The 18323-nt window shown below is 33.5% G+C and overlaps 1 protein-coding gene across 4 annotated transcripts; it reads left to right on the forward strand.

Moving 5' to 3' along the window:
- Positions 1 to 5112: 5112 nt before the first annotated feature.
- On the forward strand, positions 5113 to 17272 carry LOC127729981 (galactosylgalactosylxylosylprotein 3-beta-glucuronosyltransferase 2-like). Of its 4 annotated transcripts, XM_052237986.1 has the most exons (6): positions 5113 to 5204; positions 5750 to 5875; positions 6913 to 7385; positions 12599 to 12685; positions 15409 to 15621; positions 16944 to 17272. In XM_052237986.1, exons 2-6 carry the CDS (start codon positions 5776 to 5778, stop codon positions 17019 to 17021), a joined length of 951 nt encoding a protein of 316 aa, XP_052093946.1. In that variant the 5' UTR covers positions 5113 to 5204; positions 5750 to 5775; the 3' UTR covers positions 17022 to 17272. The 4 variants fall into 4 exon arrangements, with proteins under 4 accessions (XP_052093946.1, XP_052093942.1, XP_052093944.1 ...); XM_052237982.1 differs by lacking the exons at positions 5113 to 5204; positions 15409 to 15621 and adding an exon at positions 13581 to 13793 and having other exon boundaries at positions 5548 to 5875; XM_052237984.1 differs by lacking the exon at positions 5113 to 5204 and having other exon boundaries at positions 5551 to 5875.
- The last annotated feature ends 1051 nt before the right edge of the window (positions 17273 to 18323 follow it).

The raw sequence follows: 18323 nt of genomic DNA on the forward strand, positions 1-18323 counted from the left end.
TGGCTCACTAGAAAAAAAGAGCCAAGCCAAGTCACTGTTCTATTTAATCTTTGTTTGGCTGTCACTACGCTACCGACACAATTTTTTTTTGAAATGAGATAATGACTGTAAAAAACTAAACGTTTAGTATATTTAAGAGAATCATAATCCTTTCGTCGTGATGAAGTACGAGCGTTAGCGAGTACTTATCACTAAGAAAGGGTTATCATTCTCTTCCAAACTTAGAATATTGTAAAGTGTTCATGACTCAAATTATTTCTTGATGGGTTTTAATCATGCAAGAATTCGATTCATTGTCAGTGCAATGTTTATAATTAATGCTTGACTTCCTTTTTAGGCATTTCATTTAAGGATTAGTTGTAGTGATGCAAGGACTCAGAGGCGGATTTAGGGGGGGGGGGGGGGGGGTCCGGACCTCCATCCCCTTAAATGGAGCTACATTTATGGTTAATCCAGACTGTTTACCTGTTCCTCACTAAACTTTTGTCTGGTTTGGGGCCCCAGCGTCTTCCTTTTTCGAAATCATGGATATGCATCTGGGACTTACCTAATTTGGGAAATTTTAATATATTGTGTTTTAGACTTTATATTAGATGACACACAGGTACAACGAAATAATAAAAATTGTATACGTTGTTTCCTAATTGTGAATATAAATAAGAAGATGTGGTATGAGTTCCAATGAGACAACTCTCCATCCAAGTCACAATGTGTAAAAAGTAAACAATATTATAGGTCAAACTACGGCCTTCAACGCAGAGCCTTGGCTCACACCGAACAGCAAGCTATAAAGGGCCCCAAAATGACTAGTGTAAAACCATTCAAACAGGAAAACCAACGGCCTAATCTATATATATATATATAAAAAAAAACAAGAAACGAGAATTGAGTATGAATGTAAAGCATGAAATATTTTAGTGAGAAATTATCTTTTTGTTTATTTACAGTTCGATTAAAAAAATCAAAATCTGAGTTACAACAAAATTGTATTCCATGGCCAATTTTATTCCAGCTCCTTAAACATCAAATACTTTTAAATCAAAATTTAAAATGTTCAAATAAAACGCTTTTTCATGATATGAAATTCAAAAGTTAATTTAATTTCCTGTTTTAATTGTATCGATAAATTGAATGAATGAACTTTATTCTCACAAAACTACATGTCATAGTTACAGAGAAAATATAGCAATATGTTGAGATAATTCTCAAATTTCAAATTAGTCTTAAAAATTCTATAACATAGGCATTTAGGTAAGCTATCTATATGTGACAAACATAATTGTGTGAACTGATCTTTAAGTTTTTGTTCCACACTTTTTGATACCCATTTGTCAGCAAACTGCATATTCCAAATATTAGACATTCCACAATTATCTAAAACATTTTTTATATAAATCAACCATTTACTTGCAAAACCATAGTTATTTAGATTTATAAGTAATAAATTTTACACTCTTTCCCGTTTATAATTCTGCCCCAAAAATTTATCATACGAACTTTTGCATAAAGAAGTATTGGGAATCTGCCTAGTTCAGCATAAACTATACAGTCTGGGGTTGATTGCTTTAAATGTAAAATGAGTTTGCAAAATTTTAGGTGCACCCGCTCTAATAAGTCAAAGTTTTCAAAACCCCAAATCTCTGACCCATATAACAAAATAGGTACAACAGCCTTATCAAAGAGATCTAGTTGACATTCAATAGATAAATTATTAATTCTACTCTTCTTCAAGATAGAATACATAGCCTTTATTCCTTGGTCTCTTCAATATTTTCTAGTTTGTAAAAATGAACCACTTTTTGAAAAAAATATTCCTAAATATTTATAATTTTTAAATAAATTGGAAATGACGATTCTTACTAAATGCGGATACAGTTATCGAGTTTTGGTTAGCGTATTTTCTAAAGATGTAGGTTATATTTTTTTCTGACTTTTATTCTTTTTTTAAATACTTATTTTTTGTAATTTTGAAGTTCTCAATATTCACATTACATTAACGGTACCAATTATATTGCACCAGTAAACTTGTTTTGATTTTTTTGTTTGTTTCAAAATTCCACTTTCAATCAATTATATAAGTTCCTGTTGTATTGATAACTGCATTGAAGTATTCAATTCTATTTCCACGATAAGTGTAAGAACGTGATTTTCATTCATTCTTCACAATTAGGGAACATAAATTCTGTATGTGCCTGTCCCAAGTCAGGAGCCTGTAATTCAGTGGTTGCCTGTTGTTGCTGTGTAACATATTTGTTTTTCGTTCATTATTTTGTACATAAATCATGCCGTTAGTTTTCTTGTTTTCGTTTGTCATTTCGGCGCCTTTTATTGCTGACTATGCGGTATGGGCTTTGCTCATTGTTGAAGGTCGTATGGTGACCTATAGTTGTTAATTTCTGTGTCATTTGGTCTCTTGTGGATAGTTGTCTCATTGGCAATCATACCACATCTTCTTTTTATATACGCAAATACTACACTGGTTTCATTGTTCGAGAGAACCGTAGTTTGTTATAATTCTTCTACACTTCAATATAATATTGCAGGATAAAAACAATGTACTTATAATGTCGGGAAAAATATAACATTTATTTGTATTGGTTTTGATTTTTCTGTTTCTAAGGCTCGTACAAAGCATTTTGATAATTTCAGTATATAATATGCTATTTCCCCCAGCCAAAACAAAGGGTAATATCAATTTACAAATCTGCAAACAGTTAATCGAAAAGTCTTACGAATCTACCAACTGATAGAAAATACACTAAATACTAGAACATAAGATTTGTCCGTTATTGTTTCGATAATAACGAATATTATCTACCGAGAATATTTACTGAGACTTGAAAACTACAAACACAAATAGTAAACAATTTATCCGTAATACTATTGTTCCACCAACACTAACCCGACAATGTATGTTTATTTATTTTCCATTTATATTTCAGATAATTTCTCTTTATTATCTAAACAAGTACTGAAGCGAAAACATCTCGATTAAAGGAGAATTAAAGTTCTTAATGGTTTTAGATTTAAGTCTCAGTGGATCTATTTTACTTATCATTCAATTCATTTGAATAGATTGCCACTAGGCTGTTTGCTCACCTGGTTTAAAGGAACACACTAGTGCATCATTTCATGGCTGTACAAACCCACTTAACGCTACTAGATTAAGCAGTTATGTTAAGTAGATCACTAAATATAAAAATAAGGATATGTGAAGCTTTCATACAACTAGCATAACACGGAACAAATGTTACATAAGGGGACAACCATTTGATATGCTCGGGTGGGTAAAAGAGGATTTTTTTCTGACGGAATATTCATTTTGATCTTTAGCAAGTCTAGCTTATTTTTTTTATTTTTTGGGCGCCGCGCGGAATTTATTTTCCCTTTTGTACACATTTATTTCCTGCATTTTGTTGGGGAAAATATTCACCTTTACTCTCTTTTGGGCAAGGTTATTTTTCTGTTCTTACCATGCCATGATGTTCATTTCCAAAATCCACCTACCCCTCCCCAGAATGTCTAATGGTCTTCCCCTAAGTATGACAATTCTTTCTTTAGATAGGACGAGCGCGATTTGTATTTCTTTTTACAGAAAGTCACACCAGTGCAGTGATTATTATTGTACACCTGTATACACCACTGTATGCTAAAATAGATGATATACATTTCAAATCTCTTTGAATATTTCTTATAAATATGACTTTAAAAATCGTTATGTGTCCAACAGCCTTGAGGAATAGTTTGGTTGGTCGATGTACAACACGAAACTACATGTACAAACAGGCTTAACCTGTACCAAAAATATTACAGATCATCGGCAATCATAGTTCTGATCTATCAATACGAAATTACAGAGTAATTATATATTTCTGACCTATCAATACTGAATTTCAGAAAACAGATTTGGTATAAATGTGTTAACTATGTAATTATAAATTGCACATTCATTTTCCTAAGCTGTATTTGGCAAAATTTTTATGAATTTTGTGTCCTCAATGCTTTTGAACTTCGTACTATATTTGGTCTTTTTAATTTTTTTTTGATTCAAGCCACACTGATGAGTCTTTTGTAGACGAAACGCGCCTCTGGCGTACAAAATTTCAATCCTGGTATCTATGAAGAGTTCATTTGACACTATTTGTTCATCACTCTAGTAATATATTTCGTGTAGATGTACCAGGGGCGGATCCAGCCATTTATAAAAGGGGGTTCCTAACCCAGGATAAGGGGGGGTTGTTTCCAACTGTATGTCCCATTTCAAATGTATTGATCGTAAAAAAAAAAATGGGGGTTCCAACCCCCGGACCCCCCCCCCCCCCCCCCTGGATACGCCACTGTGTACGGAAACTGAAATAATGATGCATTAACTTCAAGAAATCATTCTTTTTCTCTATTATATTCCAGAGCTTGAATTTCCTATCATAATTCCCTGATAAAGCGTTCTTTCTTACATGAAAGTTATTAAACCAAGGGTTCAAAGTGGTAAAAATGAAGCCATCCTTTAGAAAATTTTACAGACGCTATCACGAGTTGATTGGCCGTTATCGAATATCTAGTTCACAGAATAATGATGACGACGGATATGTTCCAGTTATCATCACCATAATCTTGTCCTCAATTTTTCGTGTGTGACATCACCGAGTTAGACTTATCACAGAGTTTGTACTTACATGTACAACAAGACGGGTGCCACATTTGGAGCAGGATTTGCTTACCCTTCCGGAGCACCTGATATTACTCATAGTTTTGTTTAAAAAGGATTCGTGTTGCTCTTGCTTTAGTTTTAAGTGTTGTTCTTAGTGCATTTAATTTTTCAGTGTATCGTTTATACCGATAACAGTCGTTGTCAGAGTTAAAGACTTAAGTAGTCCTTCTCTGACAAAATATCGTGATGTCATAGTTTACTTAAACTAACAAACAATTTTGCAGAAATGAAACTTTTGGTGAAAGTGGAGTACATTTAGGTCATTTTGAGCCAATATTTAATTGTTATTATTTTTATCAACAATTGAGGATTAACATGATTAATGCGCTCCAAAGTAATATACTTATTTAAATTTTCCAGAAAACCAGGGGTTATTTTTAGTAGTAACTGACTTCACTACAAGACTTTAAACATTTGGTTGAAAATTGACATATAGAAAGGTGATACATGTGGAAATTAGGATACACCAGGTTTCTTTGAAGTTAGACTTATTAAGGTAAAATATTTAAAAAGTTGTGAAAATTCAAAATTCGGTTGATTATATAGGGGTTTTGAATTGGTGATCTGACATTTTAAGCACGCGACACCCCTTACTTCTAATTCTCTTGTTGATTACCTGCCTTTGAACATGTTGGAATGAGAGATACATTATAATTTCTTTTAACGGGTGTTCCCGTTGACCGGTCACACTCTTTTGAACACGAGGTCAATAATTGGTACTCTGTACATTGAATTCCAGACCGTCCTAGTTTGTGTACATATAAATCTTTAATTGTGACGTGACTTTATATGTAAAGAAAATATAAATATGATATTGACTCTCACAGAAAGAAGTTACATTGTTTGCAAAGAAAAACAATTTAGTTTAATACATAATAGATTCGTTTAAATAGAACGATTAAATCCAAGTTTTTAGAAATAAGTATGAATAGTCACGATAAAAATATGTATTTAAAGTGAAGCGAGACACAAAGAGTACGTGGTTAATTTAAATGGAACGTTTCTCCGATAGAAAAGTGACTTTATTCTATGATTTTATAGGAATTGGATTGAAGTAGATCTGAAACATGGTGAAGTCCAATATTAACAGCAATATATGGAACTTTCTTTGTTTGCTGCTTTTATTTACGATACTGTCAGTCTTATTAACTGTAGAATCACCAAAAGGTAGGTGAATATGATCATCGTATTATCTGTAGAACCGTCATAAGGTAGGTGAATATGATCGTCGTATTATCTGTAGAACCGTCATAAGGTAGGTGAATATGATCATCGTATTATCTGTAGAACCGTCATAAGGTAGGTGAATATGATCATCGTATTATCTGTAGAACCGTCATCAGGTAGGTGAATATGATCATCGTATTATCTGTAGAACCGTCATAAGGTAGGTGAATATGATCGTCGTATTATCTGTAGAACCGTCATAAGGTAGGTGAATATGATCGTCGTATTATCTGTAGAACCGTCATAAGGTAGGTGAATATGATCGTCGTATTATCTGTAAAACCGTCATAAGGTAGGTGAATATGATCGTCGTATTATCAGTGGTTTGGGACAGTTTTATTGTTTGTATTTCATGCCAAAACCATTTAAGGTAAAATATGGTCTATGAACTCGACAATTTTCGCCTGAGGATTTTATCAAAAATAAAAAAAGTTTCCCAATAGTGAGTAAGTTTCTATAAAAATATCTATTTCATAATCCAAGGTATATTTAATTGTCATTTATGATCATAACAGCCATTCAATTGTCCACACAGTGCGATTCGCTTTATTTAAAAGTATATATGATACATTGTATAGAATTGTAAATAGAACAACTGACCAGTGGCTATCATGGATAATTCACTCCTTATTTACCTTGTTGATAAATCTTTAATATTTCAGACCAGATGGATAACTTTTAATTACTAACTTACTTATAATAAATTAAAATTAAGAAGATAATTGGATGAGTTTGAATACTATATAGAAAAAGATAAATCCGGAAATAAACAACGTTATTCAAACACCACATTCTAATAATAAATGTCTTTCGTTTTCAGGATTGTTGTTAATTTTTTCGTCTATTTCCTTAAGCTATCTGGTTTTAATTTCCCCATTGGTAACGTCTTTCAGTGAACCACTTTAACATCTCGCCATTCCATCTTTGTCTTATCTTGTTTGTTGTTATTGACAATATTTAATATTTTTCCTTTACAGATTTAAATACAAAAAAGACAATTCACTCAAAAATGCTTTCACGACAGCTCAAAACATTTGTAGAAATACCAAACCCAACACAGCAGCCTGAGTTATTTGAAAACAATAAGCCACGTATAAAACAAAAAGAAATTCCACTTATATACGCCATTACTCCAACTTACTATAGATTAACACAAATGGCGGACCTAACAAGAATGGCAAACACTTTACGGCAAGTCAGACGGCTCCACTGGATAGTTGTTGAGGATTGGACATCTACTAACCATCATATCCACGAATTTTTACTCTTCACGAATATGTCCTTTACGTATATATCTCAAGCAACAAGGGCATCAACAAATGCTTCAAAAGGAAATGATCAGAAAAATGCCGCCATCCAATGGATAACCCGAAATCACCACTGGGGAGAACAGGCTGTTGTTTATTTTGCGGATGATGACAATGCTTACGATCTACGTTTATTTGAAGAGGTTTGTAATGTAAAGTCACCATTAAGGAACACTAAATGAAAGATTATCAGATCTTTCCGCTGTTATTGCACTTCGAAGGTTCGTCACTAGAGAATCAGTATCATCCCACAATTTTACGATGAAATAACAAAAAAAAAAAATCCAAGTCCCTTTTTTATTTTATGTAAAGGAGGAGTTATACTAAGTCAAGTTTCTGCATAATGTCAGATATGTCAGAGTTGCAGCTGCTAGTCATAATGTGAAGCTTTTAATGTTTTTGCGAGGGAGCTCTCAGAGACCAGGTTGAAAAGGTTTCATATTGTGTCGAGAAACTGATATTTTATAAGGAAAATCTGATAACAAACTATTTGTGTGGGTTTCAAGATAGAAACAACGTGGACACACTTGTGTGTTACAAGAGGTTCACAATTATATACAAAATATATTTGCATGACAGGCATTTCGGTGGTTGGTTGCAATGCAGAGTTTCTGCCTTTATCAAATACACGTTCTTTTTTTCCTTATTCAGTCCGAACTTCCCACCCTTCATCCCGTTCGACCGACTTTGCAGAGCCTGCTAATTTGATTTATTGTTTATCTTAATTTTTTCCTGTCCCGAATAAACATGAAATATTTGACACGTGATGTTTAGCATACAGCAACCCATCAATATTTAATATATATATATAAATACTTAAAAGGACTTAATTGATACAATGTCGGTTTGTCCACAAAAAAAAAGGATGACAAAATAAATTTAATTATAACAGTGAAGTTTTAGTTGGTTTAACCTATCAACACGTGTTTTTGCATTGAGATTCTTTAATGTGTAAAAAAGTGAGGAACTAATATATAAAACCCCTTATCTAATGTAAGTTTATGTAAGGTTGTATTGGGTCAGTTTGGGTCAATAATTGATATATTGCACTATTGCACAGCAGTCTTAGTATGAAAGAGGGTCTGATGGGGTTTACAGAAAAGAGGATAATGGACCAATACTACAGAAAAATGGACCAAAAAATAAAGAATTATACATAAACATGAAAAAAATAATAAAGAAAACAGAAATGAAGGACCCCATCCAGACCCTCATGAAACAACACCCCACATATTGTTGTAAAATATACACTTATAGTTTAATGTATTTATATTTAAACGGATTTGAGTTAGTGTCTCTAGGCTAAACTTTGTAAAATAGTGATAATTGCTTTTTTGAAGTTGCCGATTGTGGAAGAACTATTTCATTCGCCCATTTTAGGATTAAGTCCTTAAATATTGGAATCAATAATCGATTGAAATTTTTGAAATAACCAATTATTTGAAATAAACAATGATATAATCAAGAAAAGAAGTAATCTGTATAAATAAGCACTTTCCGACTTTTTAAAAAAAATATCCAACACGTTACTTTGTTTACGGTTATATATACGTCAATGAAGCCACGGGTCAGGAACAAACTAGAACAATTGAAAGACGGCTAGAGATCAGCATTTTTCTAACACAATACTAAATGTTTTTTTTCCACAATGTCAATTAAACAAAATTTAATGTCTAGAAAAGTTGAGTCTGGGAAAACATGGATTTCAATTGGTTGGTAGTTTTGCTTTAAACTAGCTTTCAGTAATTATCATAGAATAGAGAATGGAAACGAGGAATGTGTCAAAAAGACAACAACTCGACAAAAGAGCGGAAAACAGCCAAGGCCACCATTGGGTCTTCAACGCAACGAGAAAATCTCACACCCGGAGGCGGGCTTCAGCTGGACCCTAAACAATAATGTATTATACTTGTTTAGCGAAATGGACGCCATACTAAGCTCCAAAAACATAAAAATGAACCAAAAAAAATTCTCATAAAGGCTAGAGGTAGAGGTTCCTGACGTGAGACAAGCGCAATGATGCTGGTACTTTTAGATAGGTATCTTGTGTCCGTGGTCTTTTTTTTAGTTATGGTTATGCTTAGTAACGGTCTGATGAGTCGAGCACTTTTCAACAAATTTTTACAGTTTGTTCTTATGTTGTGCTGTTACACCACGGTCCCGTATAATTGTTAAGGGAGAGGTTGAGCGCTCACAGGCATAATTATGTAACCCCACTACATTCCGTAGGTGCCTGTCCCATATCAGAAGCTTATAATTAAGTGGCTGTCATGGTTGCTGTTTGTCCTATTTGTTTTTTCGTTTTATTTGTTTTTAGCATAAAAGCTTATAATTAAGTGGCTGTCATGGTTGCTGTTTGTCCTATTTGTTTTTTCGTTTTATTTGTTTTTAGCATAAATCAGGCCGTTGCTTTTTATTTTGAACAGTTCCACGTTTTGTCATGCAGGTGCCTTTTATAGCTTATTGTACGGTATGGATTTTGCTCAGTGTTGAAAGCAGTACTGTGATAAATAGTTTTTCGGATGGGTGTCCGAGGGTCTGGTAGGGGTCCTTGTTTTTTTTTAATTTTTAAAATTTTAAGGACATATTTCTTTATCTTTAAAAATAACGCTTATTCTGTAAAATTCTCATGAAAATGATTTAATATTGCATTTTTCTGTGATAAGGTGATTTCTTTATTCTGCAAATCTTTCATTTCTGTAATTAGCATATTATATTACTTATTTTTTTTTAATTTTCCAGTTATTCTTTCGTTCTTTTGCACCCCATTATTCTCTATTCTTTATCTTTTTTGCTCATTTTTCTCCATTCATTATTTTTTGGGCCAATATTATTCTCTAATCTATTCTGTAAAGCCTATCCAGACCCGCTTATCTCATTGGCAAATATACAACATCCTTTTTTATACTAAGGAGACTGCTAAAGATCTGTCACTCACACTACAAGTCTTTTTTTCTCGACTGTGAAATTACCGAAAGCGACTTAATATCACCGAAATTTTACTTGCCACGAGCAATTTGACGGTTACCACAAGTGGACTAAGATCTGCCTACCCTTACGGAGCACCTGAGATCAACGGCGGTTTGTGATTTTTTGGTTGTGCAATCTAGTTTTCTGTGTAGTGTTTTGGTAGACTGTTGATTGACCATATTTCTTGTTTCCATGGTATTGTTCTTTGACTAACGATTCATGATTGTCTCCTTGGTATCATCTACCTATTTTTTTATTTTATGAAATTCTAAAATACTAAGAGAAAAAACATGAAGAGGCTCCTTACATTCTGTCGGGGTTAATCGAGCTTATTTGAGTACGCAACATCCCTTTTATCTCAAATGCTACTTAGAGGAACGTACACTATATATATATAAAATAAATAATAAACGAAACTGCAGATACTGAAAGTATGATATAAGTCTTAATCTGCTGATTTAGAAATCGTGCCTGTTTATACTGTAATCATTGATCCGCTGCTTTACTTCTGAGTGGATTTCATCCAGAAATACGTGTGAAAAGTCCAAGTATATGTAAGAGAATGATAATCCCTTTCTTCATGAATAAGTACGAGCGTTAGCGAGTACTTATCATGAAGTAAGGGATTATCATTCTCTTACAAACTTAGAATATTGTAAAGTGCTCAAGGCTCAAATGATCTATCAATTAGTTTCATTGTCAGTGCAATGTTTATAATTGATGCATGACTTCCTTTTTCGGCATGTCATTTATGGATTAGTTTTAGTGATGTGAGGACTTTCTTATCATTTGGGAAATATTTTTAAAAAAATGCGTTATAGATATTTGGTGACACAACAGTAGAAAGAAAAGGTAGGAATTGTATGTTTCCTGATTGTGAGTATGAATGTAAATCATGTAATATTTTAGTGAGGAATTATCCTTTTTTTATTTACAGTTTAAATCAATTAATACATTTGAGTTACAACTAAATTTTATTTCACAGCCAATAATTTGGTCCGGCTTTTTACATCAAATACTGTTTCATTATGTCAGGGAAATGTTCAAAAATAATGCCCTTAAAAGTTTTTAATATGTTCAAAACTAAATTCCTGTTTTTTTTATCGGAATACATGTATTGGAAATAACTATTCTCCCCAACCGCTGATCAAGTAATCAAAGTTTTGGAAAGCTAAAGATTTAGGTTATTTTTTATCTGAAAGATTTTTTTCCTTTTTTTTTTTGCATTGCTTTGGTATTGTTTAATTTTATAGTAATTTGAAGTTATTGATATTTTCATAATAACATTCACGGTACCAATTTTACTGCACCAGTGAACAACTTATTTTGAGATTTTTGTTTGTTTCACAATTCAACTTTTAGTCAGTTTCAATCACTCTGTGATAAATTCTTTCAATCTGATAAATGTGCTTCAGGGCAGTTGTAACTCATTTATAGAAACTCTTTGTTTTGAACTGTAAATAGACCCAAATAATAGGATAATCCCTTACTAAGAACATGATTTACATTCATTCTTCATAATTAAGAGGCATCCAATCCTACAATTTCATTGGTCGAGATTACTTTGCTATATTCTAATGTAAATAAATGTATAGAATTCCAATGCTGAATACAGACAATCTGATTAAAATTCAGATCTATCACAACTCGCGTGTCGTATCAGTAATAGTTATCCCATTCGGACTTGGTGTGTCAGTGTAAGATCAACCCGATGGCCGGAGGCCAGAGGGTGATCTTACACTGACACACCAAGTCCGAATGGGATAACTATTTTACATCCCAGTTGTTTTAGAGTACAGTTGGTGATGATTGTGTGGCGTAACTATTTTACATCCCAGTTGTTTTAGATTAGATAAAAACCCATTTACGCTTCATAAAATCTAGTTTAGAACGCCACACAATCATTATAATATACTTTATATATTACTATATAGTATATACCCTTTATGAGCCCCGAACACAATGTTTTAATATGTTGAGTTAACAGAGAGTTTATATCCACTCGTCCTGGTGTAGGGGTATGACTTGTGGGTCTATATGCTAAAGGTCTTGAGTTCGATTCCCAGCATAGATACTGGATTTTGTCTACACAAATTTTGATAGTAAGTCTTTTCCGTATAAATATTTCTAAGTTTTATTGTGGATTTGACATTCCCGCCAAAATGTTACAGAACAAAGGAAAGCGTGAGAACAAAGAAACTCAAGCTAGGGTGATCTGACAGGCCGGATTGGTAGAACAACGGAGCTGGGATGTAATATGAGGACAACGAAATCAGTAATCTAATTAGATTGGAATAGAGAATAAAGTTCGTTCAAGTCTAAAAGTCTACGTTGTACGATAAGATAGAAAGATTGTAAAGTACCGTTTTTTGTTTTCTTTTTGTAGATGCGATATACTCAAAAGCTTTCTATGTGGCCTGTGGGACTTAGAGGTGGGATGAAAGCAGAGACACCTATTGTCGAAGATGGAAAGGTAAAATACCTAAATCAAATATGCGTTCCATTCCGAAACCTTATCCTGATATCATTTAAGACTCCTAACTTGGGACAGACCCATACAGAATGTTGCAGGACTATACATGTTTGCGAGTGGTCAACCCTGTCCTAACCTGGGACAGTGGCGACATAGCCAGGGGCGGATTCAGGCGGGGGCTTGGCGGGCGTGCGCCCCCCTAAGTAAAATTTGCAAAGCATAGGATGTCCTCAGCTTAATAAAGAATATTTCGATAATTTTACCTCAAAAAAATTGCTTCGCTCGGCGTAAATTTATGTTTGCGGCCCCCTAACCTAAAATCCCTGATAGCACGACATAAGAAGAAACTGTAAAATTCAGTTAAAAAATGTTTGACTCATCAGATGGTAAAAAACACAAAAAACAAATAACAAAATGAAAACGTTTCGAAGGAATTCAAACAAGAAATTCATTTTAAAATGACGTCAAAATGTATGCTCACTTCACCTTAATTCAATTTTGTATTGTTACACACGGTAGTACTATGTAGAAGACTACACAAGTATGTTTTACACACAGGTGCGTGAGGACAGGACTCTGTGTTGAGCCCCCTATAGTCCCTCCCCTTCATTATCATAAATCCCAGATTTTCAAATATATATCAGTAATTTGTTCCATATGTATACTATAGTATAAGTAATCATGTTTATTCAGAGTAAAAATATGTCATATTGGTATACATATGGTACACATAACTGATATATATATATATATATATATATATATATATATATATATAATAGTTGTTAAATCGGGGATTTATGATAATGAAGGGGATGAACTATTTTGAGGCTCAAAACATTGTCCTGTTCTCGTTAACTGTATAATTCATTTTGTTTTAAACTATTTTGTTCAGGTGACAGGCTTCATTGGATGGGCAACAAAATACCGGATGTTTGCTATAGATATGGCAGGATTCGCTGTCAATGTCAGTGTTTTATGGGATTATCATCCAATGTTATTTGAAACTCAAATGCCAGCATACACATGTTGTACTGCAGAAACTAAGTTCTTGGAACAGTGTTGTACTATTGAAGATATAGAACCAATGGCAGATAACTGTACAAAGGTTTGATTTTTATTTTCTACCATTTACTATTTGTTTTAGAGTACAGTTGGTGATGATTGTGTGGCGTAACTATTTTACATCCCAGTTGTTTTAGATTAGATAAAAACCCATTTACGCTTCATAAAATCTAGTTTAGAACGCCACACAATCATTATAATATACTTTATATATTACTATATAGTATATACCCTTTATGAGCCCCGAACACAATGTTTTAATATGTTGAGTTAACAGAGAGTTTATATCCACTCGTCCTGGTGTAGGGGTATGACTTGTGGGTCTATATGCTAAAGGTCTTGAGTTCGATTCCCAGCATAGATACTGGATTTTGTCTACACAAATTTTGATAGTAAGTCTTTTCCGTATAAATATTTCTAAGTTTTATTGTGGATTTGACATTCCCGCCAAAATGTTACAGAACAAAGGAAAGCGTGAGAACAAAGAAACTCAAGCTAGGGTGATCTGACAGGCCGGATTGGTAGAACAACGGAGCTGGGATGTAATATGAGGACAACGAAATCAGTAATCTAATTAGATTGGAATAGAGAATAAAGTTCGTTCAAGTCTAAAAGTCTACGTTGTACGATAAGATAGAAAGATTGTAAAGTACCGTTTTTTGTTTTCTTTTTGTAGATGCGATATACTCAAAAGCTTTCTATGTGGCCTGTGGGACTTAGAGGTGGGATGAAAGCAGAGACACCTATTGTCGAAGATGGAAAGGTAAAATACCTAAATCAAATATGCGTTCCATTCCGAAACCTTATCCTGATATCATTTAAGACTCCTAACTTGGGACAGACCCATACAGAATGTTGCAGGACTATACATGTTTGCGAGTGGTCAACCCTGTCCTAACCTGGGACAGTGGCGACATAGCCAGGGGCGGATTCAGGCGGGGGCTTGGCGGGCGTGCGCCCCCCTAAGTAAAATTTGCAAAGCATAGGATGTCCTCAGCTTAATAAAGAATATTTCGATAATTTTACCTCAAAAAAATTGCTTCGCTCGGCGTAAATTTATGTTTGCGGCCCCCTAACCTAAAATCCCTGATAGCACGACATAAGAAGAAACTGTAAAATTCAGTTAAAAAATGTTTGACTCATCAGATGGTAAAAAACACAAAAAACAAATAACAAAATGAAAACGTTTCGAAGGAATTCAAACAAGAAATTCATTTTAAAATGACGTCAAAATGTATGCTCACTTCACCTTAATTCAATTTTGTATTGTTACACACGGTAGTACTATGTAGAAGACTACACAAGTATGTTTTACACACAGGTGCGTGAGGACAGGACTCTGTGTTGAGCCCCCTATAGTCCCTCCCCTTCATTATCATAAATCCCAGATTTTCAAATATATATCAGTAATTTGTTCCATATGTATACTATAGTATAAGTAATCATGTTTATTCAGAGTAAAAATATGTCATATTGGTATACATATGGTACACATAACTGATATATATATATATATATATATATATATATATATATATATAATAGTTGTTAAATCGGGGATTTATGATAATGAAGGGGATGAACTATTTTGAGGCTCAAAACATTGTCCTGTTCTCGTTAACTGTATAATTCATTTTGTTTTAAACTATTTTGTTCAGGTGACAGGCTTCATTGGATGGGCAACAAAATACCGGATGTTTGCTATAGATATGGCAGGATTCGCTGTCAATGTCAGTGTTTTATGGGATTATCATCCAATGTTATTTGAAACTCAAATGCCAGCATACACATGTTGTACTGCAGAAACTAAGTTCTTGGAACAGTGTTGTACTATTGAAGATATAGAACCAATGGCAGATAACTGTACAAAGGTTTGATTTTTATTTTCTACCATTTACTATTTCGTTTGCAGATTTTCAATTGAACAAATTTAAGATATGGATATCTCACAATTTATAAGAATTTGCCAGATATTATTGCGAGTATTGGAAACTGTAACTCGGTTATTATCAGAGCAAACATCATTAAATTATCATGCGGGTTCCAAAACACATGCTGCTTACATTTTATTAAAATTGGGCATAGTCGTTTCGCGCTGACGTCAAAGGAGGTGTCATTTCCAACTCTCAGAAATTGGTTCCAATTTCAATCAGGGGATCAAGAATCGCAATAAGAGGACAACATAAATCGAAGCATATCGGCAGCAGCAAGACAGACGCGCAAACAAATAAAAAGTCCAATCATACAACTTCGATATTTAAGGACAATAAAAACTTTCATTAAATATGTGGTCACATTCGAAGAATGAATATTCACACTTCTTCGAACGCCACACCAATGATATTGTCAATGTCGATGATGACAAGTCTGGGTTGTATTTAGTAAAACATCTTGGGTATAAAAAATGTAAGCAACATGTGTTTTGGAACCCGCATGATAAATTAATGATGTTTGCTCTGATATAAACCGAAAACAACACTATAATGTTCATGAAATGCGTCAGAAGTCCTTTTCTGGATTTACCTTCATCAGGAATGCTCAAAACCGAATAGTTGAAAGCCAAGGATGTTTAAGAACTGAAACAGTCGAAGAGCTTTATGGCCCAAAAAGGACCTACTATAATAGCGAAATCCATCCAAGGTCATCTTTGCATGATTGAGTTGAAACCTTAGTTTCTTAACAATTTCTTAATTTATGAATAGACACTTTAAGAAAGGTTTGTTAATCATGTCAGTACCGAAGTAATGACTACTGAGCTGATGATATCTTTGGGGGACTGATAGTTTACCAGCGGAGGAAAAGGGAAAATAAATCATTTGTGACACACTCACATCCGTTTCAAGCAGATCACGTTGCAGGAAATGTGCACATTGACAACCGTATCGTTTACAACATCTTTATATTATTAACATAGTAATGCTGCAATAGAGGTGGAAGGTACCAACTTGACATTCATCACTCAAAAGCCGAGGAGAAACTGAACAATTTATAGGAAAAAAACTTAAAAAACGAAAAGAAAAAAAAACTAAAGACTGATCAACATATACCAATAAAAAGTCGGTGTGCTCTCATGTTCTCTGGACGGGTTGACAGAACCTGCTCAACGTGTGACATAAATTTTATGTGAAATGTTTTATGTAAATCGAAGGTTAAAAAATCTGTATACATTTCCATCACACGTTTTCTACTTCAGGTTTACGTATGGCACACGAAGACTGGGAAGCCCAATTATGTAAAGGATGACTCAAGATTAGACCACATATATGTGTAATAAAATAAAGTGCAAATCGTGAAGTTGTGCATTTCTGTTGCAACGAGATCATGAGATGAAACAGGAAACAATAGTTACTAAGAAAAGATGGACCGACTCGAGTAGACCGATGAGTCTCAAACTTTACATAAAAATCCGTAAAAGATTTTTATTCGGTTTGCTAGTACATCAATGAATCGGCAAAGTGTACACATCAATGACGTGTAGAAAAATGTGTTTAATCTTACAATAAAGTCAAGTTAAAACTTTTAGAGATGTCCCTATGATACTATCAGGGACTAGTTGTGTTACTAATAAACAATATAAAACAGTCCTATGTTCTATGCTCTTGGGGAATAGTTTGAAAAACTTAAAGAAAAAAGACTGTTCCAACTCAGAAAAAGCAAATATTTATCCATGTTTAATAAAATAAAAATCTTGCATGCATAATACTTTTGAGGTTCATTGGGGACTAATAATGTTATAGCGTTTGTGAACTGGGTGTTTTGGTAAAAGAAACCAAACCATAAATGATCATAATGTACCCTGTACTGAATAGACTCTTAGATACCAATAGTAAAATAGCAGTTAGTGAACGACCATTTAATTTATTTGGGGTGGGGTAAGGGTATAGATGTATTTGTAGAAATGAATATAATAATGCTGGTCTTGTAAGAATTGAAATAAATATTCTTTTCCGAAGACAAAATAAAAATTTTGTCCCACAGAATACAGTATGCAAAATTAATGGAAAATAAATTTTGTTGTGCTAAGCCATTGGCAATTATCAGTGCAACACTTCTTGTAAAGAAACATATAAGAGGTAAAAATATACACCAGCGGAGACTATATATATATATATATGTTAATGAAAAAGTAAAATGACGTACGAATGAAACAATAATAGGCTAAAAGTGTACCAACAGTAACTGTTATATGGAACCATATAAGTAATGAAAATATGAAATATGAATGGATGATACTAAAAGTACTGGTGTAAGTAATAACAGCATATTAATTCTGTAGATTCCGAATTTTTTCTTCAAAAAAGGCAGAAAACGGATAGGGTTCACTGCGTTTGAAAATCAGTGATTTGGGATAAAAGAAATCTACATATCCATGAGTTGTTCCATAATTATGACTGAGAGTGCCTAGTATAAAGTCATACAGTATTCTTTGAAATAAGTGCACATTTTAAACCTACATGTTCAGTAGTTGTCGTTTGTTGATGTGGTTCATAAGTGTTTCTCGTTTCTCGTTTTTTATATAGATTAGACCGTTGGTTTTCCCGTTTGAATGGTTTTACACTAGTAATTTTTGGGG

This window comes from Mytilus californianus, unplaced genomic scaffold (genome assembly GCF_021869535.1).
Source record: "Mytilus californianus isolate M0D057914Y unplaced genomic scaffold, xbMytCali1.0.p SCAF_2, whole genome shotgun sequence".
Lineage (NCBI taxonomy): Eukaryota > Metazoa > Mollusca > Bivalvia > Mytilida > Mytilidae > Mytilus > Mytilus californianus.

Bases quoted from the DNA above. Each gene is read 5' to 3' on its own strand.
- LOC127729981 (XM_052237986.1), top strand. From the start codon at position 5,776: ATGGTGAAGTCCAATATTAACAGCAATATATGGAACTTTCTTTGTTTG. The intron at 5,876-6,912 runs GTAGGTGAATAT...TTTCCTTTACAG, and splicing joins AACTGTAGAATCACCAAAAG to ATTTAAATACAAAAAAGACA. The intron at 15,622-16,943 runs GTTTGATTTTTA...TTTCTACTTCAG, and splicing joins TGGCAGATAACTGTACAAAG to GTTTACGTATGGCACACGAA.